General features: G+C 46.2%; 4 protein-coding genes across 6 annotated transcripts; 2 read left to right on the top strand and 2 right to left on the bottom strand.

Annotated features, from left to right (window-relative positions):
- The first annotated feature begins 279 nt into the window (after window positions 1–279).
- LOC119434777 (phosphatidylinositol-glycan biosynthesis class X protein-like) lies at window positions 280–6,604 on the top strand. 3 transcript variants are annotated; one of them, XR_007464588.1, is made up of 6 exons: window positions 280–536; window positions 656–797; window positions 2,073–2,286; window positions 3,064–3,158; window positions 3,384–4,437; window positions 4,641–6,604. XR_007464588.1 is itself a non-coding variant. In XM_037701853.2 (5 exons), exons 1-5 carry the CDS (start codon window positions 376–378, stop codon window positions 3,528–3,530), a joined length of 759 nt encoding a protein of 252 aa, XP_037557781.1. In that variant the 5' UTR covers window positions 280–375; the 3' UTR covers window positions 3,531–6,604. The 3 variants fall into 3 exon arrangements, 1 of the variants encoding a protein (XP_037557781.1); XR_007464589.1 differs by having other exon boundaries at window positions 3,384–4,722; window positions 5,387–6,604; XM_037701853.2 differs by having other exon boundaries at window positions 3,384–6,604.
- Window positions 6,398–11,122, bottom strand: LOC119434776 (nucleosome-remodeling factor subunit NURF301). Its single transcript, XM_037701852.2, has 3 exons — window positions 10,856–11,122; window positions 9,874–9,958; window positions 6,398–9,276 (listed from the first exon to the last, which is right to left on the bottom strand). Exons 1-3 carry the CDS (start codon window positions 11,105–11,107, stop codon window positions 9,080–9,082), a joined length of 534 nt encoding a protein of 177 aa, XP_037557780.1. The 5' UTR covers window positions 11,108–11,122; the 3' UTR covers window positions 6,398–9,079.
- Window positions 11,123–14,324: 3,202 nt separating this feature from the next.
- Window positions 14,325–15,659, top strand: LOC119434775 (tigger transposable element-derived protein 6-like). The gene has a single exon (XM_037701851.1). It carries the CDS (start codon window positions 14,325–14,327, stop codon window positions 15,657–15,659), a length of 1,335 nt encoding a protein of 444 aa, XP_037557779.1.
- A 673-nt stretch (window positions 15,660–16,332) lies between these two features.
- LOC119434773 (uncharacterized) lies at window positions 16,333–22,942 on the bottom strand. The gene is made up of 3 exons (XM_037701849.2): window positions 22,850–22,942; window positions 21,173–21,287; window positions 16,333–16,442 (listed from the first exon to the last, which is right to left on the bottom strand). Exons 1-3 carry the CDS (start codon window positions 22,934–22,936, stop codon window positions 16,333–16,335), a joined length of 312 nt encoding a protein of 103 aa, XP_037557777.1. The 5' UTR covers window positions 22,937–22,942.
- Between the last annotated feature and the right edge of the window lie 1,393 nt (window positions 22,943–24,335).

Raw genomic sequence — 24,335 nt, 5'->3', positions numbered from 1 at the left:
AGCAGTGAAGGGATGGGACGTCACTTTTGCGTGAAGCCTTTTCAACATTTCCAGTGGAACTATAGTGTCCCATTATTATAAAGACATAGCCACGTATATCGAACATCCATGTGTACCTACGTTCACGATGCATACGAATCAAGGAATAAACAACTATACATAAATAGCTGAACGTGCTTGCGCAGTCCTCGCTGTACCCGAGAAAAGGAAACTTTCAAATATTCCGCCATTTCAAACGACGTTGTGGATTGGACGAAGCAATGAAGCCTTGCCGCCAGGTGCCCACTCGAAACGCGCCCCTGAAAGAATACAGAACAAAAAATCGGCTGCTTCATACCGTTTCTGCACTTTTCATATTTTGCGCTGAATGCACCCATGGCTTTTAGCGTGCGTTTAGCTCTAGCGCTAGCGCTTGCTTCTGCGCTTGAAGCCAACGCAGCCGTGAACAAGGCGAAGCCGAATAATGGCGCAAAGCTTTGCAAAGAAGAACCAGACATCATTGTTGAAAGAAACCTAGCTCTGACGGGCTACCACAGGTACGGAGTTTCTGGCTGTGGCTTGTAGCAGTTGTGAAAAGCAAAGAGAGAGAGACCGGTTTATGGCGTCAAAGGAGCGGTCAAAATGTTTTTGTTCACGCCTCTCTTTCATGTTCAAGGGACCTGCAAACTGTCATTCACACGCGAAATCGACTGAAAGTCAAGGGTCGGCCCCCTACATTACTGCTCTTGGAAGCCGTACCGTCGGGCGCCTATGTTGATGCTCACCAACTGCGGCTTCTCGACGACAGTGATGCCACGGTAAGTTATGCAAACCCGCCCCGACTGTCGCGATGCTCGCAATTTCACCCAAATGGCATGCGTACGGGTCAGGTGAATTGAAGTACACATTACCACATGCACTTCCTCCATGTGGGGAAGCCAGCTTCGAGTGATGTACGCATATAAATTGTCTCCGGCTTAGAGCACGCGTGATTACAAATTATCGGCGGCATGAATTAAGCGAGAGGGCGAAATATTTGCAGTGAAAATGACACGTGCATCGAAAAGAAACACGATCGAGTATTGGCCTTGCACACTTGTAGATTAGCTGTCAATTCCTTAATTTCGTTGGGAACTAATGGGGTCGATGGAGTACATTCACAGCATGCGACATATATGGTTTCTCTGGTGTTGAAATCATTGTTAGGTGGGGCAAATAAGTTAGTGTTCTCAGTTAATCTAATTTTATACGTACTGTGGTGTTTTAGAATGTATATATACACTGAGCATCACATATACTACTGCTTCTATAAATATAAAAAAAAATATATGTATTTGCCTCTCAGATTTGAAATGATCCATGTTTTTTTAGTGTATTAGTCGATTCAGCATGGTTTAAAATACAAGGAAAAAGTGCAATTTGTCGGGTAACAATAGCAAACCATTTGTGCTGTCTCTCAGCTTGTTGATTTATACTACGCATATAGTGGACCACGTCTTTATTCAAACAACCTCAAAAGAACACTCTGTGCTTGCCGCTGCTTTGTTTTCCCTTGAATTCTGCAGTAATTGGTCAGATTTTTGGTCTGCGCCATTCAATTAAAAACTGGCCCTCTCTATATGCATACGTTGCTACTGGAGCCGTATTCTGAAACGTTCCACTAGGCAAAATTTCTTTTTTCGCTTCAGGCGCGCGCTGATTGGCTGTTTTAGCAAAATTGGATGAGCTGATTGGGTGGTTGAGCACGACATCATTCAATTTTGCTCAACCAGCCAATCAGCGCACGCCTGAAAGCGAAAAAAGAAATTTCGCCTAGTGGAACGTTTCAGAATACGGCCCCTGGAGGATTAATTAAACTACTGCAGAGACTTGGTTTTGCCATCTATCAGCAATCAAAGGTCTCTCTAAATCCATGTAAGTAAAGAGTTGTGCCAGATATTTTATTTAATGATGCAGACCAAGAAATTCATGCAGTCCTGCTGTGCAATTAAAAATAAGAAACAAAGCAGCAATAAACAGTCTTCTAATTTGCTAAAATAAAAACGCAGGTTACTGTACAATGTCGTGCAATTTCCTGTCTCGCGTCTGCATAGTTCGGACTACGCGGCAAGGTGGATGTGGAAGAAATGGCGCATCAGGCCAGCGGGCACAGCGTCTTCACCTTTTTGCCGTTGAACGAGACCTCCGCGCTGGCGGCCCTGCCTGTCCACATGCGGTACCACAAGGCACAGAACTGTCTCACTGATGGGCCCTTTGCCAAAGTGACGCTACCTCCACCGTCCATCTACTTCAGGCACCCAGACCTAGGTTTGTGCCACACCCACTGTTTTAGAGTGCAGTGTGTCAGCCCTCTAGCACTATGAAATACCAGTAATCCTTAAGGCAGCTGACTGCTGTTAATTCAAACATGGTTTAAGCGTACGCATTTGGGCTTGTTGGTTCACGGTTTGAGTAGAAACGACAGGACGCTGGGAAAGCACCATTGTCTGTTCCTACCAATGCCCTCGAATAACTTCAACCAGCTTTGCATGTTCTGCGAGAGTCGTAGCAGCAACAGTAGAAAACATCAAACTATCAGACACTACCATTTAAAAGATGTCACTGGTTTCCCTTGTGCAACCCCGACAACAGTTCTAAATTAAATACTAGATTCGTTTCAGAAATGTTGCAGCAATTCTGTTTCATCTGATGTATATTAATTGGCATCACCAAGCCTGCTGGCGATATTTTCTTCACAATAAAGGTCAAAATAGAGGTGGGTTGTACCTAGTCTTCTGCCCTTAGCATTGGAGCAAGGTAAAAGCACTTACTTTGCACGCTAAGTCAAAATGAAAGCTCTTGTGCGCCTACGTGGTGATAAAGAATTAAGTACCACAAGGTTGATGCTCCGACACAAGATGCTGAAGCATCAAGGCACAAGGCCGCTGCTTTGACACATTGCATGCATATCAAAATCCCACCACTTGTGTAATAACCCGTGACGACAGCATGCCCTCAGTTTATTATGTCTCTTCAGTAACCTGTGAAAGAAAGGTGAAAAACTTTGGGGTCTCTCATTCTGGTCTCACTTGCATTTCCACACAGACTTCCCAGACACGTGCGAAGATCTTCATCACCTCCCCTGTGATGCAGCCAACATGGAGCGTACATGCTTGTGGAAGCAACTGAAAGTTGCTAATGTAAGTTTCTTGCTCACCAATGAATGTTTTGAAGCCAACAGCAAACTGGCAGAGGGTATTGCTGCATTTTAGTGCTTATAACTTGCTTCGAAAGTTTAAGATCACTGAAATTAATTGTGCAGTACAAGTTCTACATGAAATCTTGCTGTTTAACCTGGTCTTACAGCTGTGTAATGGACGACTCGTTCTCATCAGCAAGAAAAATATGTATATTTTCTGTTGCAGTTGAATGATCTATCAGCAGAAGTGCCCGTTGGATGTCTGGAGGATGGGTTCCTGGTCTCGACCACTACGCTCGTGACGTACAGCCTTTGTTCCATAGCCATTGCATACTATGTGTTCATGCATGGCAAAAAGCCACGTTCCGACTAACGTCTCGTGCATCAAGTGCTGCGTTTGTCACCGTTTCAGAGTGAAAGTGACATTTAGTTTTTTTCCTAGTCACAATTCTGCATCTGCAACTTTTTTAAAACATTACATTGCCGTACCTCATATTCTTCTGTTTTTTACTATAGTAATCTAACTTCTTGGGCAACTAAAGTGTTTGCAGTGTGCAACGGTAGTGTTATACAGTAAACCCTCGTTAACTCAAACTCTGATATCTCGGAATATCGGTTAAGTTGAATTTTTTTTCTGGTCGTGGTTTCAACCCATGTGTTTTTTCACCTGTTATCTCGAAAAGTTGTGGTGCCAGACTCCAGATATCTCGACTTAGAAAATGGCAGGAAAAAAATTCACCCACAATTACGGTACTCCCTAATGCGAAATCTGAGCGCAGCTCTATACATGTTTTCATTTTGCGATATTGGCTAGCGCAGAAAATCTTGCCTCATGCGGCATGTTGCAAACGGAGAGAGGTGTGATGCGACTGCCCCGCTAATCGGGCAGGTCGCAAGAGTCAGTGCATGAGTGACGCCTAGGGCGCGATTCACAGCAGCCGCTGCCGACAAACCTCCCAGACGACGCGTGCTACTCTGGCGCCATCTCGTAGCCATTGTCACCGCAGAGCCCATCTTGTGCGGCACTGCGCTTTTCTTCTCACTGCTTTCGCCATACCCTCTTCCTCTGCTTTCTTCTTCGCGCTCTCTTCGCTATTGCCGTCTTTCATCTCACACTGTGCTCCGGGTTCGCTCTTTCATCCTTCACTGTGCTTGTTCGCTTGGTTACGCCGACGCTCGCCGCAGGAACGAGCGCCGAAGAGCTGCGCTCTAGAAAGGCAACAGGGCAGCGTCGCTTGCACTCACTTTTTTGCCCGGCGGCATCTCCCCAGCCGAGCCAGGTGCGGGCCACGCTCCTCACTGATCCTTTCTCCCTTCTTTCTATCACCGCTCGCATGCACTTGCGCGGCTGCGCACTGCCACTTTGCTGTGCCTCGCGTGGCAGCGGTGAGCTGGGAGTCAGTCTTCTTTCCCCCCCTCTCATTTACGATGCTGTTGGTCACACATCAGTGACGTATTAATCGTGACCTTGCATAATGATCAGCACTTTTCAGCAGGCGCAATCAGCCCACACGCTGTGCCCTAAAGAAGCCATCATAGTGAGCCTACAGCGTTTCAGCGAAATCGTGACTTGTTAAGGATGCTGGGTTATACTCGTGCGACTGTGAGGCGTAAATGGTCGCATCACTCGTGGGCGTCTACTAAAGGCGTGGCAACTGTGCTGTTCCATAGTTCGGTTGTCGGAATTAAGTTGTCCGGAATTTTTTGAGATGCATAAAGTAGCAGTGCCAGCTTTTTGGATGCCTGAAAACGGTGATGCTCGGATGACTGGCTTCAATTATTTCATTAGGATCAATCGTCCCGACTCTGTGCCAAACATGCAATCCTGGCACCGTGCCAGTAACGACGTTGCCCGTAGATGCCAACGCCTCCGGTGCCGATGCATGCGGAAGTGACCGAAAATATTACTAGCGGCATTTTGGAAAGGCTCCATGTGGTCTATACTCGGTCGGAGGACTTATCTCGAATTTTTTCCGGTTTTTACAGCTTCAAGTTAACGGGGCTTTACTGTATCTTTAAGGACAGGTAACAACACCAACAAGCGACAAAGTGATTCTGACAGCGCTGCTTGTATCTGTCGGCCTATACAGTTGAACCCCGCAATAAGTTGGATCCGAAAAAAATGATTCTGACAGCACTGCTTGTATCTGTTGGCCTATTCAGTTGAACCCCACAATAAGTTGGATCCGACACTAAAATACCTTCCTTATATCCAAGATTTGTTATAAGCATATATTTGCTGCACACTAAACATCGGCGAGAAACACTTTTATTTACTTCGTTTCCTACTTGGCAGGCAACAATGTGGAAGCTGTGCTAGTATTGCAGTCAGAAAAGCCTCGCTCCACATATTTCGCACTGCAGTCTTTTTTATCTATGATGCTCTCTACGTAATAACTACTTCATATGTAACATCTACAACTCCTGGACTTTAGGTTACGTAAAATCACTTACCATTTGTGCAGCTTACAGTACGCAACATATACTATGTTCTGGTTGCGAGCGCAGGCGGTGCGCTGTGGCCGCTGGCCACAGAAACTAGTCACTCCGTTTGTTTGTTGGTAAATAGGTTCAGGTCTGCAACGCCTTCTGTGTAATAATTACATTGTATTGTGCAACGTGAAAGTAAGAGACAATGTTACATTCAATTACATGACACATGCCTATCTCTCTTTCATATGGGGCACACTCTTTCTTTTCGTCGCATAGCGTGCTATGTTTGAAACAGAGTACATACAGTGCTTTGATGATGACGATGCTTCTCCACTATGGCACGTACCCATAAAGAAAACATGAACGCTACATAATTGGGTTGTCAGATTAACTAAACAAAATTATATAAAGGTATTCCAAGAATGAGGAATAAAAGACATTTCTGTCTATACAGAAGCATTAGGCTGCTTGTATCTTACCCATTGTTTTGCCATGGACAATAGACAGTGGAACCTCGTTGATACGACTCTGTGCAATACATTTTTCGGGATACATATTTATTTCCCCCAGATAATACGATTTGGTTGGATAATACGTGAGATGATACGATTTTCGAATGATACGCTTTATTTCCCGGTTCCCGTGAAGATCGAATCAACGAGATTGCACTGTATTTGTCACAGTAGCTCAAGAGTAACTTTTTGGAAACACTGTGCAACCAACCAGACACACGGTACTGGATATTCCGAGGAAATCTCGGGTTGGTAGAGCAAACACCACAGCAGTGAGCCACTTACTCGCTTCTCGTTCTTGCTCGATATAATTTATTTTTTGTTGTTTTTCATACAAATAACATGTTTACAATGTTACACATCTCGCAACGTAGTAGCAGAGTCGCCTTTTTTGTCATCTTTATTTTAACCATTTTTGCAACATGTACGTTCGTACACTCCCATGTGTGACGCATCATATGTTCCCCCCTCTTACCCATTCGAGTGCAGAAATGGTTAAAAAGTGCCGGTGCGGCCCAAAAAAGGCCACGCCGGCGTTGTGTGCAGAAAGCAACGAGCAAGCATCATTTGTCACTGCTTTTAGGACTCCATTATAAACAAAAGCCGGCGGCAGCGGCGGCGAATCGCTCGGCGCACCTGTGCAGACGTGGTTGCAAATGTTGTTGGGAGGGCAAGCAGGTGGTGAGAGACAATGGTAATGGTTATGTACAGGGCGCTTTGGTGCTCCAGAAAACACGAATGTATGTTGCCAGAGAACACAAAAAGAAAGAAAAAAAAATGACACTCCAGGTCCGGAAACCGGCTTTTTGATTCGGCCACGTTATTGGCAGACATGCCCCAATCCATTTGCTTCTTCAGAAGAGGTGGTAGTTAAATGTTGCTGGCTGCTTTGCTGTGAACGTACAGATGCACTTTGGTTGGTAGCATCACCATAAATTGAAATGCAAACAGGAAAGAAACCCTATCAGAACGGCGTAATTACATGGGTGTGCGACATTTATTTGGCCTGTGTAGCTTTTTTTTTTCCAGGCTTTGTTTTGGAGCCTGAATTAAAAGGTTGCCTGCAACTAAATCTTTTCACTCTAGCTCAATGGGCTGCAAGTAGCATATCCAGGTGAAATAATCTTTGCAACGCGGCAGGGTTGGCAATCGCCTCATTTTTAAATTATATCTCGCATCGCCCCGTATCAGCCGACATGTGCACCTGGTGGTAAGAAAATGTGACGCCGATCCCATATGCAGGCATATGTGTCGATATTGCTGTCCAACCTAGGAAACCTAGTTCTCAAGGTTTCGAGTTCTGTCACTTCTACTGAGTGGCAATGGTGTCATCTGTGTTTAAGTATCGAAAATATAATTTTTGCAATCCTTTTGCGACACATCCGCTTATATTTCAAATGTAAAACTTCGTGCAGAGGCTGCTTTGTACCTAAACTATCAGAAACTAGGCCTTTGTCTTTATGCCGTCCATTAAGATTTCCTTGTCACAAACCTTTAAAAAAAAAAGCATTGTTTTGTGACTTGTTTGCATTTGAATTTGTGGTGATAGTACATTGGTGTTAAAGGAGTTTGACTCCTCAAATTTTTTTTCTTTTCTAAAAGCACAGCACTCAATGAAATAGTTTTGAGGTTTCTTTCTTCACGTATTTTATACATGTAACTAGATGGCACAAGCAATTAAAAAAAAATTCAAATGAGCGTCGTGCAAGCAGGCATGAGCTCTAAACAAAAGCTACTGTGCAGTTTTTGTACTGGACGCCGTCTTTTGGTATGTCGCCCAAAGTGACTAATACAATTTCGCTGTCCCACCCATGAGTTGACCATTATAACAGTTTCGTGGGCCACGACCTTTTGATTTTCTGAAGAAATAACGGCAAAGGTCGTTTTCCAACGCATTTTTCCTTTTCTTCTTTGTCACTGGCCGCAACACCTTGCCTGCATCCAGACTTGTTCTTTTAACGGAATAAATATTTACTGCTGACCACAATGTACAATGCTTGAAAGAATTAAAAACAAAGCTTTGCAAAGCGAGTCCAAGGTAACATGCATGTTTCCAGTCTCCGACGCAAGCTTCGGGCATTCATCTCAAAAAATGCATAGACAATTTGCAACTAAATACACACACACTGGCACGCATGCACATAGACACAAAAAACTGAAGTCTACGTCTTTGTCATGTTTCAGTAGAGAATAAACAAGGCCAGCAGTGACACATGAAAACGTTCGGCGCCGTTTTACAAAACCACTTGCATACCCCCCCCCCCCCCTTAACCTGTACATATTAATACATAATTTCATCAGCTGTCGTCCCTTATTCACACTTTAAAAACAAATTTCATGAAAAGTTTGGGGGGGGGGGGGGATGAAATGCACATCAAAAAAAAAAAAAAAAAAGTCTACCGGTCATGATTTTGCACTTGCAACGCGCAAGAAATAGAAATTTGAGAGACACGCTGCTGCCAAAAGAACAGCGCTTCGAGCGTGGCTCTACAAAAACGTGTGGAGGTAAACAGCACAAAAGGAATAAACAAACGAAAAAGAATGGTGTTGGTGGTGCGCGCTGTATTAATGAGGCTGCTATGGCAATGAAGAGAAATCTCCCTCTACACTATGTACAAACTTTTTTTTTTTTCCATCGCCCGAAGTCCAAGTGATGATTCGACACTTAGATGCTGTAGCGTCGAGGCAGAACGGTGACACAGTCAACATGATGCCTGCCATCTTCATCATTGTCCGAACCTCGACGAACAGCTCCACACACGCACAGCTCCACGGAGCCTGGCCTTGTCTGTATGCAAAGCGACACGGCCGGCGCACGTACGAGTCCGACGGCGCGCGTTACGTTAGTCGACAGCGCCAGCGCGCGATAAGCGTTCACGTTCACTGTAGTACGCAGTTCGGTGTGCGTCGTCACAATGCGCGCCTTCTTTCAGTGGCGGGGAGGAGAGTACTCCGCGGTGTCTCCTACGCCTTCGGGTCACCACGCGATGCTCTCGCGGAACACCTTGATCTTGTGGACGAAAAACGCCTCGAGCACCTCGGCGCACTGGTAGAAGGGCGAGTTGCGCGGGTTGTAGTAGCGGCAGTTGTCGAATATCTTGGTCATGTCGCCGATGAATTCGCTCAGCTTCTCGTAGTGGCGAGTCTGCAACCGTCGCTCGATGGTCTGCAGGTCTGCAAAAATGAACAGAGAACAATGCTTGGCTTTCTAGAGTTTGCCTTCATTTCTTTCAATGGTGTCATGCAGTGACCACGTTATCTAACGCATAGCAGTCTCCTTATTGCACCAGTAAAAAAAAAAAAAAGCAGGTGTTACACTACTTATCATCTAGACATAATGTGCCGGTCAAATCACCATTAAGGAACCTGCATGCAAACAAACACGGTTGTAAAATGAAGCATGGCATGCTTCCCTACTAAGCATGATGCAGCACATTCTACGTCTTGGGACCAACTATTTTGCTTACAGCGGTGTCCATCCCATCACACAAGAATGCAACGACTCCGAAGTACTGAATAAACATTTGTTAGTTCCAAGTCAGACTATGCAAGCTGTGTATGGGATTCGCATCATGCTTACAAACACCTTTTAGTGCTGCTTTCATTTTGAAGCAAGCTCTTACTTTGTACATTCATTCTTTGATTGAACTTATGTAAATGGTGACAGCAGGAACCATCACCGTCTCGTTCCCACAATCATCTCTTGCAGAAGCATTCCATACTGGCCTTCAGTTTCCTTAATAACCGGTCAGAATAAGAACTGCGACTTACCCATAGGTTCTTTTATGATTGTGTAGTAGTCAGGTGCCTCCTTTGCATCGACAGGTTCTAAGAAAGGCCAGGCCATCTTGTGCGTCTGTCACCCAGAGGCAAGGGAAGGAAAAAAAAAGAGTTGTCACAGGCACATTAATGAGCTGGCGCACCAGCGACCATGCAATTTAAACACACAGTTGTGATATTAGCTGCCCTCTTAAGAGTAGCAAGTGACACATACCGTATTTATTCAAATATAGGTAGACCTTTTTTTCTCCCAATATGTTACCCAAAATGAGCAATCAACCTATATCCGTGACCAAAGAGTCTCAACCGACATTCATCAACAAAGCTAGCAGTAGTTGCAAGCTAACGGAGTTCCTCCGTCGTGCCCTTTGTAAAGCCGGTCTGGAGATAATCCATACTCATTTTTAAGGGATTCTGCATATCCCAACACACTCGATGGCACCCAGGAACGACGTCGTTAGGCTTACTGTGGACGACGACTTCCCTGGCAGTTCGACGAAGATGCAGCTTGTGACATTGACTGAAGCGATTTAGTAGCCGCCCTTACAGCAAACAGAGGTGCGTCATGTTCGAAGCTTTTTGTTTTTAAATACAGGTATGGGGGTCAAGCTGTATTTCAATTAAGCGTTTTTATTTCTCAATGAGTTTAACACAAAGGGGTCGACGTATATTCATGTTAACTTATTTTCGAGTAAATACGGAATTTATAGTTTAGCAAGTGCCGCAGCAACACAACAGCAAAATCTGCTGTGCATTAAGGAGTGACATTAAAGCGGCCGAATCAAACCTTTTTTAGCGGAGAACAGAGTTCCCCAAAACCTGAATGGGTTAGGCTAGGTCATAGCCTCGCCTAGAACAGCCAATTTTTGAAACGCGGCCACTCCTCATAGTGCACGCTACTACTGCATCTAGCCAGACAAGTGCGCAGCTGTCCCAACGGGGTAGTGTGGTGCCTTCTCTCTCTCCCTCTCACCTGAAGGCTCTTGAGCAGCTTGCGCAGGTTGTCAAAGTCCTTTGGCTGCAAGGGCTTCAGGTTGGCCTGGTTGATGTTGCTGTTGCGCTGACACGTGGGGCAGATGTACTCCTCGATGGAGTCCGCCTCGCTCTGCAGCACCCCTACGCACCGGCCGTGGAACCAGTCTTGGCACTGGTCGCAGCAGATGTAGAACCTGCACGCAAGCGGGCACGGTTGTACAACCGGGAATCGTGCTTCCCTGCTAGGCATGATGCAGCATGGGACCAACTAGTGCTTGCAAATATCCGTCAAACCAGCTATCCGGTTTAACCGGAGGGAAGTGAATCCGGTCTCGAAAACCAGTTCACCGAATTTCAAGAAACAGATATTCAGGATATCTGGTTTAAATAGCCGGATATTCGAACATTCAGACAAGAATATCTGATGTTGCTAATAGCTTATTAAAATTTTCGGTTCTATTGCATGTATAAATATTACAAATATAATACAAGAGAGAGCGAAAGGTAATTTAGGCACAAGTACAGAAGAAATATCTGGCTGTCCGAATATCTGGTTTTCAAATTCTAATAACCGGTATCGAATAACCAGTTCCTCTGCAAAACCGGTTTGATGTTGCTGCACTAGGACCAACTGTTAGCTTATACCCTGTCTGTCCTATCACACAAAAGTGCAAAGAACCCAAGTAGCGAATGAACATTTGTTCATTTTAATTTAGACCAATGCAAACTGTTGTATGGGATTTGCATCATGATTACCAATATTCTAGAATCAGTTCATAATCGCAGTGCTCACATTATTTCAGCTGATCATCATCATCACATCTAGAGTGTAATCTAAGCAGCTGAAACATAAGCCTTCTATTGTCTCACTGCACAGAAAAGCCTCACTACTGACTGATTTTCCCGATTTTCTTTAAAACCTATCATCTGAACCAAGAATTGAAATCTGAACTTCTCATAGGGTCATTCCACACCTCGTCTCGCACAGACGATCAATACAAAGTTGGGTGTTCCCTTTTGTAATGCGACACTTTTTTTTCACTCATTTGGCCCTCAAACAAGTCAGGAATGGAACATATGCGCACGGCCACAGCTCTATTCAACCAACTCAATGTACTTAGCACTAGAAGAATATATGCTATAATATCTCTTTATTACATGCATTGCTGCCGTATTCTTGTTTGACTTTTCTACATGTTTGCCCCAAACCATTCTATAAAAAACTAAGGGCCTCGAAAAATGCAAGAAATGATTGTGACACACACACACGACTGTAAGCATTGCATGTATTTCCTGCGCCGTGTAAGCATCTAGCACAAGTATCAATCCTGACGTATACGCTACAGCTTATATGAGACAAGACGTTGATGCCAATCAATGATGGCGAGTTTTTGCAAGACGGGTGTCGCAGTTTCCCGAACATCGATGAACCAGCCACTACAGCCTAAACAGTGCAATGTTCAATACGCCTTGACACAGTATGTGGGTGCATGGCTCGTGTTCGATGCAACTGAAGCGCTATAGTTAATTTGTGTGGCAATAGCCTATCAATGCCAACATGACTGTATAGCTCTCACTGGAGGATACTTTTTCTTTGCAATACGGGCAGACACCAAGTACAGTGTAGACCGCTTATAACGCAAGTCCCCGGAGTCGCGAATATCCGCACTATAAGCGGTACCGCACTATAACCAAAGCAACAATTTTCAAGGCCCGCACATATGCAAAACATGTGCACCGAGCCACCACGTGTATGCGAGAGTCGAGGAATGCGGCTAGAACGTTTGCATTCAATTTACAGTCGAATCTCGTTAATTCGAACCAAATCACGCGACGGCGCCTCCGACTGGCATTGCTCCGGCACCGCCATAGAGTAAAAGCTTAGGGGAGACCCCTCAATGACGCGCGAAAAAAAAAACAACAACGCGGCGGACATTTCCCCTTCTCTCAAATGCAAGGTCGCCGATTCTGCGTTGCACCGGAACATGCATGTACGTGCCGATGTCTCAGCCACGCTACCGTAGCCACGCGTAGAGAACGGCAGTGAACCCTTCTTTCTCCTTTATGCTTCCTCTACTTTTTAGTCACGTGTTGACCTTGCACGCTGCGGCTACAGCGCAGAGGGAAGCAGCGGTGCTGTCCCAGGCCGGCCAACGAAACTACCCACGCCGGCAAACGCCCGCTTCCCGATAACGGCAGAAAACGAAACTTCGGGGAGCTGGCGCCGGGCCGGCTGTAGCGGCGGGCACGGGGAGCCACCGAAGCGGCGGAGTTGCCGAGGCGAAATCCGCTTCCCTGCCGCCCTCCTCCCTCACATTCCACGGTCTCCGCGTGCGCCCTTCGCCGTGCCAGCGCCGCCCGCTCGCTCGCTGAAGTTTCGTTTACCGCCGTTATCGTGAAGCGAGCATTGGCCGTTTCGTGGCCCTCGCTCGCTATGCGCCTCGTGATATTTCACGACTTGCACTCAAGATTCTGGTTACAGCCTCACTGGCTGTTCGTTAGCACCACGTGCCCTTCTCCTCCACTTCGTCTCTTTCTTCCTCGAGCACTCCTTGGGGCGCCCGTTTGAGGGGAGCGTTCGCCGTCTCCGCTGACTTCCGTACTCCCAGGCAGCCACACTGTAACCGGTATTTTGTTTCCCGCAACTGCACTATAAGCGATACGTGTATACATGGAGTGCCATGGGAAAATTAACGGGAGTCTGAAAAGACCGCACTATATCCGGTCCTGCACTATAAGCGGTTAAGTTATACAGTGGAACCCCGGTTTTACGTCCCCCGGTGTTACGACGACCCGCATTTTACGACGGATTAGTCCTGTCCCGGTGAAAACCCCATAGACGCAATGCATTAAAAACCTCAATTATCCGACGCGATTTTACGCCGAACCCGCGTTACACGACGATCCACGCGGAACGGGGGGGGGGGGGGGGGGGGGGGGGGGGGGGCCGAACGGCGAACAAGAGGGAAATGATGCAGGCGTCTTTCGTCGCGACGGCTCTTTCAGGAGGGCACGCAATCGCGGAGGGCACCCCATCGCAAGCCGAGCGCCCAGAAAACCGGTTCATTCCGGCTTTCCGCTGCCGTTCGTTTTTCCCCTCGCCCTCCTAGCGGCCGTAGAGTCGGTGGAGTGGCGAGGTTGTGGTATTCCCCCATTCGCTGTACCCTTTCCGAACTCTCTCTCCCGCTCTCGTCGCGCAGTAGACGCCGCCGGGGAAGCGTTTCTTTCTTTGCGAGCAGCCGTTTGAAAACAACGTGGTCTTCGCTCGTGTTGTCCGCGATCGTCTCGACACGCACGGCTACGCAAGATGTCGCGAAAGCGCGCAGTTTTGTCGCTCGGCGAAAAGCTGCGCATCATCGAAGAAGCCGAAAGGCGGCATGGAGCCACAAAAGCAAGCATCGCCCGGGAGCTAAAGATAGCGGAATTCGATTCTTGAGAACGCAAGCAAGTTCGGTCTCAAGCGGAAGATGGCCAAAGAAGGCGCGCACGAGAAGTTGGAAAAGGTGCTGGTAAAGTGGTTGCTTCAGGCGCGGAGCTCCGCCATCAATATTGACGGCGCCATCCTCAAGGAGAAGGCCGACCTCGTGGCGTTGCGCCTTGGCATTGACGGTTTCAAGGCGTCGAACGGATGGTTAGATCGTTTCAAAAAGCGAAATAACATCGTCTACAGCCGCTCCTGTGGAGAAAGTTCGACAGTAGACGTTTCCACAGTGCAGGAGTGGAAAGAAACACTGCCGGACTTGATCGCGGCATACAAGCCTTGTGACGTTTTCAACGCGGACGAGAGTGGTATTTTTTATAACATGCAACCTGAGCAGACTATCACCTTCAAGGGTGACAGCTGCCACGGAGGGAAGCGCAGTAAGGAGCGCTTGACGGCTCTGTTTTGTGCCAACGAAGACGGGTCCGAGAAGCTGCCGGTGCTCGTTATAGGCAAATTTGGCAAGCCACGGTGCTTTAAGAATATTCGGACGCTGCCGTGCAGCTACGATTTCAACAAAAAGGCGTGGATGACGTCCTCTATTTTCACCAACTTTCTGCAGCGGCTGGACAACAAAATGGGTGCGAAGGCGCAAAAAATTCTTTTTATGGATAACGCACCATGCCACCCACCTGACACGACCAGCCTGCGGAATGTCAAGGTGGTGTTTCTACCGCCAAACTGCACAAGCTGTCTGCAGCCACTGGATGCCGGAATCATCAAGTGCGTGAAGCAGGGCTACAGAAAGCGGCTTGTGCAGCGTCGGCTGGCGGCAATGGAACGCAGCGAGGAGGAAAATATCTCCGTGCTCGACGCTATGCACATGATCGCCAGTTCGTGGAGCGCAGTGTCGCAGAGCACAATTGCGAACTCGTTTAGGCATTGTGGCTTTGTGCGAGAGACTGCCTCCACTGCTGACGCCTCCACCGCTGGCGACTCCACATCCTTGATGGAGGAGAATGCAAGCACCGTCGACGACGACGACTTCGAGCGCTTGCACCCATCTACAACCTTCGCCGAGTTCGTGGAGGCCGACGACGACGTTGCCGTCTGCAGCGAACTGTCGCTGGACGATGCAATCGCGGAGGCATTGCCCGATGCCGACACTGCGACATCAGACGACGCCGCCGCTGCCGACGCCGCAGATGTTGCCGTCCCTACGTCATTTGCCGATATGCTACGGCACATAGATGGCATAAGGAGCTACGTTTGTACACGCGAAGCCACGGAGGACGTTCTTTCGGACGTTGCCAAACTTGAGGGGAAGCTTTTGCGGTTGGGCTCCAAGAAAGTGCAAAAGAAGCTCACAGGATTTTTTTAAGTGTGTGGTAGTTTGCACAGAAGTTTCTCGCTATTACGTCGTGCTAAACAGTGTTTTTTGTACGTATAAATTTCTGTGTTCGGATTTTACGACGCTCGCATTTTACGACGCTTTTCCGCGGTCCCGAGAACGTCGTATAATCGGGGTTTCACTGTAAGTGGTATTTAGAACAATAGGCTGAGCAAGTTCGTAAAGATTCGTGATAATCGACACCATGTACTGGGTGTCCGAAAAGTAACCGGGCAGTGGAAATGGTGGCCTTAAAATCTTAAGTTTTACTTTTAGTTTTACGGCAACAGAGAGTGATCACAACAGAAGATGCTGAAAACAGCCACCACCGGCTTGAAGACATGTCAGCACATGACTCTGCATACTGTTAAACCCTCGGTGGAGGTTGCTGGAGTTATCTGTGCAATGTGCTGCGTAATGGCTGTCCGTAAGTCCTGCAGTGTCTGAGGACTGTTCTCATACAACCATCCCATGAGTGCACCCCAGAGAGATTGTCAGACAAACTGCACGTCTTGCCCTATCATATCGTTCACTAAACACCATCATCGTTCACTAATCATCGTCACATATGAATGTTTGTTTTCTCACTGCCCAGTTACTATTTTGGACACCCAGTAGGCAAATGGCATGTCGCATAATTGGCATGTTGCCTCTGTCAATGAATTCACAGCATTTCAGCGGCAGGCATTGGAACGCACCTGAGATCCTTGTGGTCAGGTTCACTCTTGACTTCCTCCACAAGCAACACGTGGCCGCTCTGCACTTCTACTCTCACTGCACAGCACAGGAATATTAAGCACATTAGCAGCTGCAACTACAATTAGCCTTTCTAATGCGAGCGCATTCGCCCACCATTGTGGAGGAAAACAATGAACAAATGAATTAATGAAACTTTACTCCACTCTTCAGAAAGGAGAAAGGGACAGCAGGCAAAGAGCTACAGTGTCGTAGCTTGAGTGTACACATGGCACTATAAACAAACTTAGTTCGACAGCGCCCAAAAAACACAATATAGCGCAGTTTCTGAAATAAATGGCACAACATGAACACACATTAAAAGAAACGGGCAGAAAACAAAAATTGCAGAAGTGCAAAATCTACACACTACAATTTACAGAATGCTTCTTGAATACAGGAAGTCATAATGTGAATACGCAAGACTTGCATCTATGAAATTTATTCTGGAGAACTGGCATGAGAAACTAACGTTTGCTCGCCATAAATGGTCTGGTTTCGAAAGACAGCCTGTTTGTCTGCACTTGCTGCTAAAAAGCAAGACACATGCTGCTTTGACAGTGCCACACGAAGTCATCAGAAAGCTCCCTAGTTAGGCGAGATCTGACTTTACACTACTTAGGTGTGATTGTCTTTCTCAGGTGAGATCGTCAACTGTGGAAAAGGCAATGCCAGAAAATAATGGGCTAATGTGTCACTTCAACTGAATCATGTGTGTTTTGCTTCCACCAGTTGGAGCACCAGTAGGCATATTAATCCTCAAGCCCACCCTCTGTTGGTTAAGTCATCAGTACTTCGTAGCCAGTCATCTCCAGAACTTTTAAATAGGACAACAGTTTCGTGATGCATTTTTCATTGATCTTTACATCTAATCTTTCTTATTCGAGTATTCTGAATACTTCTTGTAAGAATTTAGTGAATAACATTGGACAAATTGTGTCCACTTGCGTGCCCGTTTTATTTTTTTGTCATGAAATACAGCAGATAGAAATCTTATTTTTATAGCTTAATATTTCTTGATTTCAAACATCAGCAGTTTTTCTTTTACTGATCAGCTTTTGACAGCTCATCTGATCTCTAGGGTTTCAGCTTTTCATGCCATGCCTTTTTCCCATTCCTTTGTTCCCTAAAAGAGATTGCCTGTTCACTGTATTAGTGCCTTAAAACCAACTTAAAGTGCAGTCTCTGTGCAGTGGAACCCCTGATTATACAACTTTGAGGGGGCCACGCAAAACCGTCATATTGTCACATAGTAGTGACAGTGAAGAAAACAGTCATAAAATTGTGAATGACGCAACTGATTCTTTATTGGGTGAACCTGTGCCCACAAAAGCAAGCTACACTCAAAGCACGATAGTGGCGAACACAGTCGGCGATCGTCGAAATCTGATCGGCGAAACGCGTCGGCTTTTAAACATGAGTCATTGAAGGTTCTAGAGTAATCCCTGGTGCCCGCGTGTCTTCCAGAAAGTACTTAGACAATTTGCGTCGCTCATACAATCAGATTACATAAGCGTCGGTGACAACATACAACGGACAGAAGAATCGATAATGTTCGAGAAGCTCCCAATACATGCAGGCACGTCCTGCACCAAGCGATAACGTTTAACATTTGTTGGCCGGTGAAAAGCGGTCACCGGTGAAAGATAAAGAAGTAAACGTGTCAGTATAAGCCGGTCGTCGTATAATCGAAAAATGAAGAATATAGGTAGTGACGCTCAGTCTTACCCAAAAAACGGGTACAGACCACTTGAATATGTCCGCAGCATGAACCTGGGGGGGTATTCTGTAACAGTCCCCCTAGTGGACTGTCCACTAGGTGGACTCTTACAGAAAACCCCCCTGCACTGCTCCAAGGAAAGTAGATTTAATTATTTTAACAATTACCGCATTTATTCGATTGTAACGAGAGTTCTTTATTCATGATTTTCGTTGCTCGAACACGACCTTCGTGATACATTCGAATAACGACTCAATTGGTCATTTTAAAGCAAATATTCTAAACCTCGTGACTTTCATCGTTACGTTGGCAACCTATAACTTTAAGTCTCGATCCAATCCATAGACAAGTCAACCGAAGTCAGAACTTGTTTTTGGCTGGAATCGACGCCGCTTTCGCTGTGCTTGTGACCAGTTATGATGCTGTAATACCCTACGACTTTTTTGTGCTTCGACTTCGTTCATTTGCAACGTTATGGCGACAGCAGCGCATTCGGTATGACGGCCGCTTCGGGATACGAGTAATTTTGATGGCTGAGGAGTTGGGAAAGTCTGCAGCGGCTCGGTGCTTCGACGTCAGCAAGTCGACGACTTGCGGATGGCGAGACTAGCGGCAGACCCTCCAATTTAAGCGAGGCCAGTCGGAAAGGCTCTGTGGAACTTGAAGTGGCCTGGTACTGACCCCGAATGAAATGGTTGTGCGGTCTTTAAAGAAGTATTTAAGTTGGGAACAAGCGCGAGGGTGGAAGATGGCTTTATTCTTGGGCCTTTTGGAGATAGTTTTGCTTTTGCGAGGCAACGAACCACTCGAGGCTCAAAGTGCACGGCCGACAGCGAGCTTAGGACAGCGCCAGAAACACTTGTCGGAGACGCTTTCACTGCCGAGTCGCGCGAAATTTCGCGGAAGTAGAGCTACCTACTAAAGTGAGTGCCAGAGATTACCGCCCATGGAAAGCTCTGTCTCCTCCTTCAAACGACGATGATGAGTGAAGAGAACTATTTCCGAGTTGCAGTTCCTTGAATAAAGGTAGCATTTCTTTTCTTCATTGATCTCACGCTTCATTCACAGTTTATTTTAATTTTTTTTTTTTTGTGACTGGAAACTCGCCCCTCGCGTTACATTCAGGTAAATACGGTATTGCACAGTCGTTACCAGCCAGCTGCAGTGTGCTCACGTGCCAGCCTGTCTTTGCTTAGGTGTTTTTTTTCTTTTTTTTTCTTTCTTTCTTTCTCTTGGACATTACCAAAGAGGCAGTGGTACGAGGCGGGCTTGGAGTAAAGTTGAGTCCTATAATCGACGTGTTTAATACATTGTTTCTATGGGTGTTTTGCCGGGACCAAACCAATTCGTTGCAAAATGCGGGTCGTCGCATGAACGGGGGACGTATAATCAAGGTTCCACCATAGTTGTTAAATAGGCCTGTGCAAATATCAATTTTTCAGTTTAAAGCAAAGTCGAAGCCAGCAGTAATTAGTGCTGAATATTAATTTCTAAGTGATTAGTTCAAATAGTTGCGGGATTTGCATAAAATCTTAAGATGAGAGCCATATATTGAGTAATGTCAGAAAAATTGGTTCTTCACTTGCAAAAAAGGAAACGGGTTCATCTTTGGAGTCTGTGTATTTTCAAAGGGCCATTATTCAGATATTCTCATGCAAAAATGCAAGTTCAACATTTCTTGCAACTCCAGCAGCTGAGAAAATTTGATTATAGGCTCCTTCCTCACTGTTATGCTTCAGTCTGCTTAAAATTTTGTGGTGGTTGAGGCTGGGAAAGTGCTTCTGCATTTGTGCATCGCGCGTCATTGCAAATCTATGAAGTATGACCTCGGGACGTATTCAGAGACGGCCACTTTCGACTTTCGTGAGGTTTTGCGAGAATCACGACATTAGACGCATGCACACAAGGGTTGGGCAAACAGCAAGAAAGAAGCTCTCGTTAGCTCCGTTTCATGAAAGTGACCGCACAAGAATACCATCCCTTGACTGCGTGAAATCAGCAGTTCATGCTGTGTTGCGCAAATTCAGCTTGATGCTTTACATCCACATACTTTGCCCTAAGAGTGATTTCATGGCAGCGTGCCCGGTGCTGCCATTAAACCACCCTTAGGGCAAAGCTTTCCACCATCAGCATCGCTGAATGGGTGGGAAACAGAGCTGCTGGTTGAATATATACGATCAGGACAACTCGTGTATCTGTTGTACAAAGATTTGGGTGCTGTATGCAGTTATTTCTATGAGTTATACACAGGGATATTTTCTTTTTTTTTCTTTTCCGAGGTGTTGCAATTGGGGATAAGAATTACACGAAAAAATATGCATATTCTTTTGTTTCGAATAAACTCGAAACCTCCAACAAAGAAATACTGCAGCAATGAAATTCTTCCGAGAACAAAATGTGTTACTATCCCCAGCGAACACCCATAGGATTCAATGCATCTCTTATTTCTCGACAACGAAATGTTGCTAAACTGCAATCCCCCGAACAGCGAAAACTGAAGGGACATTTCCCCACACATTATCTACTTGCTCAAAGTCAGCAGACTCCAAAATGCCTTTGCTTCACACCTAAATTTCATGAAGTACCACCACACTGCACTTGAATGGCTGCCGCCACCTTTGTTTACAAAGGTGCTGGCACCCGACAGGCACTAGGCTCACTGCCACGAGCGTAGTGCCCGAGTCCCGATGCACGTGGCACGCTTTGTTACCTCAAGAGCGAGGTTCTCGATAGCGTCGGTGTCGACGATTTTATTCGCGCTGATGAAGATGTGGTCGTTCACGAAGTGTTGACCGACAAGTCTATCGCAAGCAGCGCGCGCGAAACCCACAACAGCAAAGACCAGGGCACAAGCCACAGGGAGAAGACAACCAATGCACGGGATGTGCTGGGCGCTTTCGACACGATTCGGATAGTCCTAGAAACGTACGATGAAGATGTCACAATCGACTACCGTGTTTCTTCAAAGTTTTTAAAATTTCGAGTTAATGGGGTCTTACTGTACAGCTGTAGAATACCATTTACACAGGACGCAGGGTGGTAACCTCACCTCTCAGCAATCGTGGAAAAAGTGACAGCCGTGCCATCTGCCGGATCTGCTCAAGTGCACTGAGAACCTCTGCCCCTAGTAGCGACTGGTACTCGGGCTTGACCATAACCGTGCACTGGGAGCAAGTAAAAGACAAGAAAATAATGCCACCTCTAGTTGCTCATTAAATAAATATAAAGCAATTTAGTAAAACTACCCAGTCAGGCCAGATGATTAAGTTATACACTAGACCACTAGATGGCATGCAACTTCATTTCTCCACAGCAATGTGCCAAACATGCTTTTATAAGGACGTGCACTGCTGTCGTGATCACGACTGTGTGCATGATGTACTGTTCCACGGGCTGTACATTCAATTTGACTTTATTAACATCCACAAAAATCATAAAGAATGCTCAAAATCTTGCTTGGGCCCATAGTCATATTATCAGGTGCAACAATATTATGTACAGTCAAAATAAAAGCACGCAGCATCCTATCACCATACCTTCAACAACAGCTTTCCGCACTAATTGGTGACCCAATTCAAAAACGAATACGAACAGATTTCTAAAATTTATCTACCAGTCTCTCCCAATTTTCTGCTTCAAAGTCTCATCAAATGTCCGGCAAAAAGAACAAAGAGAAATAAAAATAAATACAGTACACTGGCCTGCCTCAACAAACCAATTCCAATCCTTTGAAAGTTCCCTAATATTTCAATGCACTACACCACGAGTTCTCAAAGTGAGGAAAGTGGGGTTCTCAAAGCTAGAGTGAGGAAGCGCGGCAGCAGCGTCGAGCGAATTGACCTTCGCGCTGCAACTCGCATAAATGCGAACTAAGCCACGAAAACAGCACACAGCGGACTGTGCCCCCGTCACAGATGGCTTTCAAGATACAGTGGCCCCGGAGGGCGTGCAGTGCCCCCCCCCCCCCCCCCCGGAATAAAGCCCCCTTCCCTACCCTACCCTCCCCCCTAGCCTTGCTTACTTGCCGCTTTCCTCCCTTGCGTGTGCGAGATTGAGCCGCGATTGCCAGCTCGCCCTCGCAAGCTTTCACTCATACATACCGCATACAGTGTGCGGCGATCATTTTATTGCCCTTGGACATTATATGGAACCTTACAGGCGACAGCAACGGCAGAAATGTGTCTACAGTGTCCACATAATTGCTATCGCAATGAAATCGTTTTTTGGGTTATAGTGCAGTACTGCTTATAGTGCGGATGTTCACGACTCCAGCAACTTACTCTGGAGACTTACATTATTAGCAGTCTACACTGTACGAACATGTTCAACTGCATTCAGTAGCATAGAAAGCAGCTTAAATAACCTGAGAAACTACTGTGTCTGCCTTCATGTACCATTGAAGAACCACCATTTTCTTTCATTGCCTAATAGATCCCTTTTCATAATTGTAAAGCAAACTTTCTATGAGGCAGTCTGCCCAACTAATAACGGCATAGTCAAAAACAGCGAGTAGAAGCACCCAGTTTGCTTGTATATTAAAACACGAAAAATCTAGGCTTAGTTCTCGTGATGAATCCACGTGCAAGAGACGAGCCCCAGCATGTGCAGCTACCACTTCGTCTTCATGTGAACAATGATGCCATCAGGTGGACTTGATATGCAGTGCAGAGAAGTGCACTAGTGAATTAGGAACAGGGCCCCTGGAATCGGCGCTCTGCTAACTTACCAGCTGTCCGTCGGCGTCATTCCATGCCTGGTGCCGCAACAGCACACGTTTCCCACCTGGTGCCAGCTCCCACAGGTCGTACCACATGCTTCCCTCTGGCTGCATCAAAAGGCATAGTAGTACTGCTCAGCGATGCTGCCAACATGCCTACAAGCTGAAGATGTTCGAATGGTAAATCAGTTCAGTTTTATGTCCTTAAAGAACCCCTTTGCAAGGGGTATTACAGAAGGGGTGGGTACAGTTGATAACGCAACATAATCACAAGTATTCAGAAAAGCTGTACAAGAAAGCTACATTTCGCAAGTGCGTAAAAATGTAAAGAAGGAAAAAAAATGACGTGTGAAAGAACAGATTATTTTTCTGCCAGCAAAGACATTTTTGACACAGTTCTGCAGAATCAACAAGGTGGAGGGAGTATCATGAAAGGGAACATACGGGATTTTCAGAAAGGACACTTCGCAGTTGAAAAATTCATCCTGGTCCCGGATTTTTCTTCAGCTATGAAGTTTTCTTCACCTACGAAGCTTTGTTGGTGAGAAACCCGTGTGGGTTTCCTTTGTAGCTTCGCGCTTCACACGGGTGAATGTCAATTTCTCTTTTTAGGTTACGCATGAACCAGTGCCCGAGATGAAGAAAGAGATAACAAGGGTGCTGTATATATTTATTCTAGCTGTTTTCGCATGTGACAGCCATGGCAGCCACAGGAATGGATTGAGCAGACGCGTCATCATGTCACGACACATTCACCTTCTGGGTAGCAAAACTGAAACTGGCTCTTAACCCTTGGAGGGTCGAATTTTTTTGCCAAATGCGACTCCCCAGGGTCGATTCTTTTATTGCTGATTTAAATTCTTCGAAAGAACCTATTTCAAAAAAATATGGTCGTAATTTTTTTAAAGTGACAGTAAAGTGAGGAAAAAATCGTTTGTGTTGTAAAATACACAATGTTTATTCGTGAATAAGAGGATAAGCGCACTGAAAAATGGTTGTATGCACGTCTGGAAACCGAAACAAGTGAGAAGCCTTCGACTTATCGCCAACAAGTTGCAATAGAGCTTTTGTGGTCTACAAAAAAGGAACTCAAAAACGGCAGCATCGTTTGTATAAATACGCGGCTGCCTGGGAACAGGTGTAATCGCGCCGCGATGGGCGATAAACGATCGAGTAACAAGCGGTCACCCTTTGAGAGATTTGAAACTAGATAGCGATCAGTTTAGAGCCTGCAACAAGCGGGGTCCGCCGCAGGAGAAAACCGTAACATGCCGCCAGTGCCGCGTGCGCGTGCTCCCGGATGCGCAAGTGGTAGCTGACGCGCCGTTGCCATAAAAAGAAAAAAAAAACGGAGAGGCATTGGCGCAAGTAAAAAATTCCACGTCTTCTTGTCGAGTGGCAGCACATACCAAGCGAAAGAAATGATCGAAAGAAGCGCGCACTTGCCGCCGCCACTACCGCGCACGCGCGCCCGGATGCGCGAGCGAAAGCTGAC

This window comes from Dermacentor silvarum, unplaced genomic scaffold, assembly GCF_013339745.2.
Source record: "Dermacentor silvarum isolate Dsil-2018 unplaced genomic scaffold, BIME_Dsil_1.4 Seq24, whole genome shotgun sequence".
In the NCBI taxonomy this organism is placed as follows: domain Eukaryota; kingdom Metazoa; phylum Arthropoda; class Arachnida; order Ixodida; family Ixodidae; genus Dermacentor; species Dermacentor silvarum.
Note: the sequence above shows the minus strand (reverse complement) of the source record. Positions and strands in the feature narration are given on the sequence as shown.

Coding starts and splice junctions, on each gene's coding strand:
- LOC119434777 (XM_037701853.2), top strand. CDS start 376: ATGGCTTTTAGCGTGCGTTTAGCTCTAGCGCTAGCGCTTGCTTCTGCG. Junction 2,287..3,063: donor CTTCAGGCACCCAGACCTAG/GTTTGTGCCACA, acceptor ATTTCCACACAG/ACTTCCCAGACACGTGCGAA. Junction 3,159..3,383: donor AGCAACTGAAAGTTGCTAAT/GTAAGTTTCTTG, acceptor TTTCTGTTGCAG/TTGAATGATCTATCAGCAGA.
- LOC119434776 (XM_037701852.2), bottom strand. CDS start 11,107: ATGCCTAGCAGGGAAGCACGATTCCCGGTTGTACAACCGTGCCCGCTT. Junction 9,959..10,855: donor AGCTGCTCAAGAGCCTTCAG/GTGAGAGGGAGA, acceptor TCTGGGTGACAG/ACGCACAAGATGGCCTGGCC. Junction 9,277..9,873: donor AATCATAAAAGAACCTATGG/GTAAGTCGCAGT, acceptor TCATTTTTGCAG/ACCTGCAGACCATCGAGCGA.
- LOC119434775 (XM_037701851.1), top strand. CDS start 14,325: ATGGCCAAAGAAGGCGCGCACGAGAAGTTGGAAAAGGTGCTGGTAAAG.
- LOC119434773 (XM_037701849.2), bottom strand. CDS start 22,936: ATGTGGTACGACCTGTGGGAGCTGGCACCAGGTGGGAAACGTGTGCTG. Junction 21,288..22,849: donor ATGACGCCGACGGACAGCTG/GTAAGTTAGCAG, acceptor ACTTGCTCCCAG/TGCACGGTTATGGTCAAGCC. Junction 16,443..21,172: donor TTTTCCACGATTGCTGAGAG/GTGAGGTTACCA, acceptor TGTGCTGTGCAG/TGAGAGTAGAAGTGCAGAGC.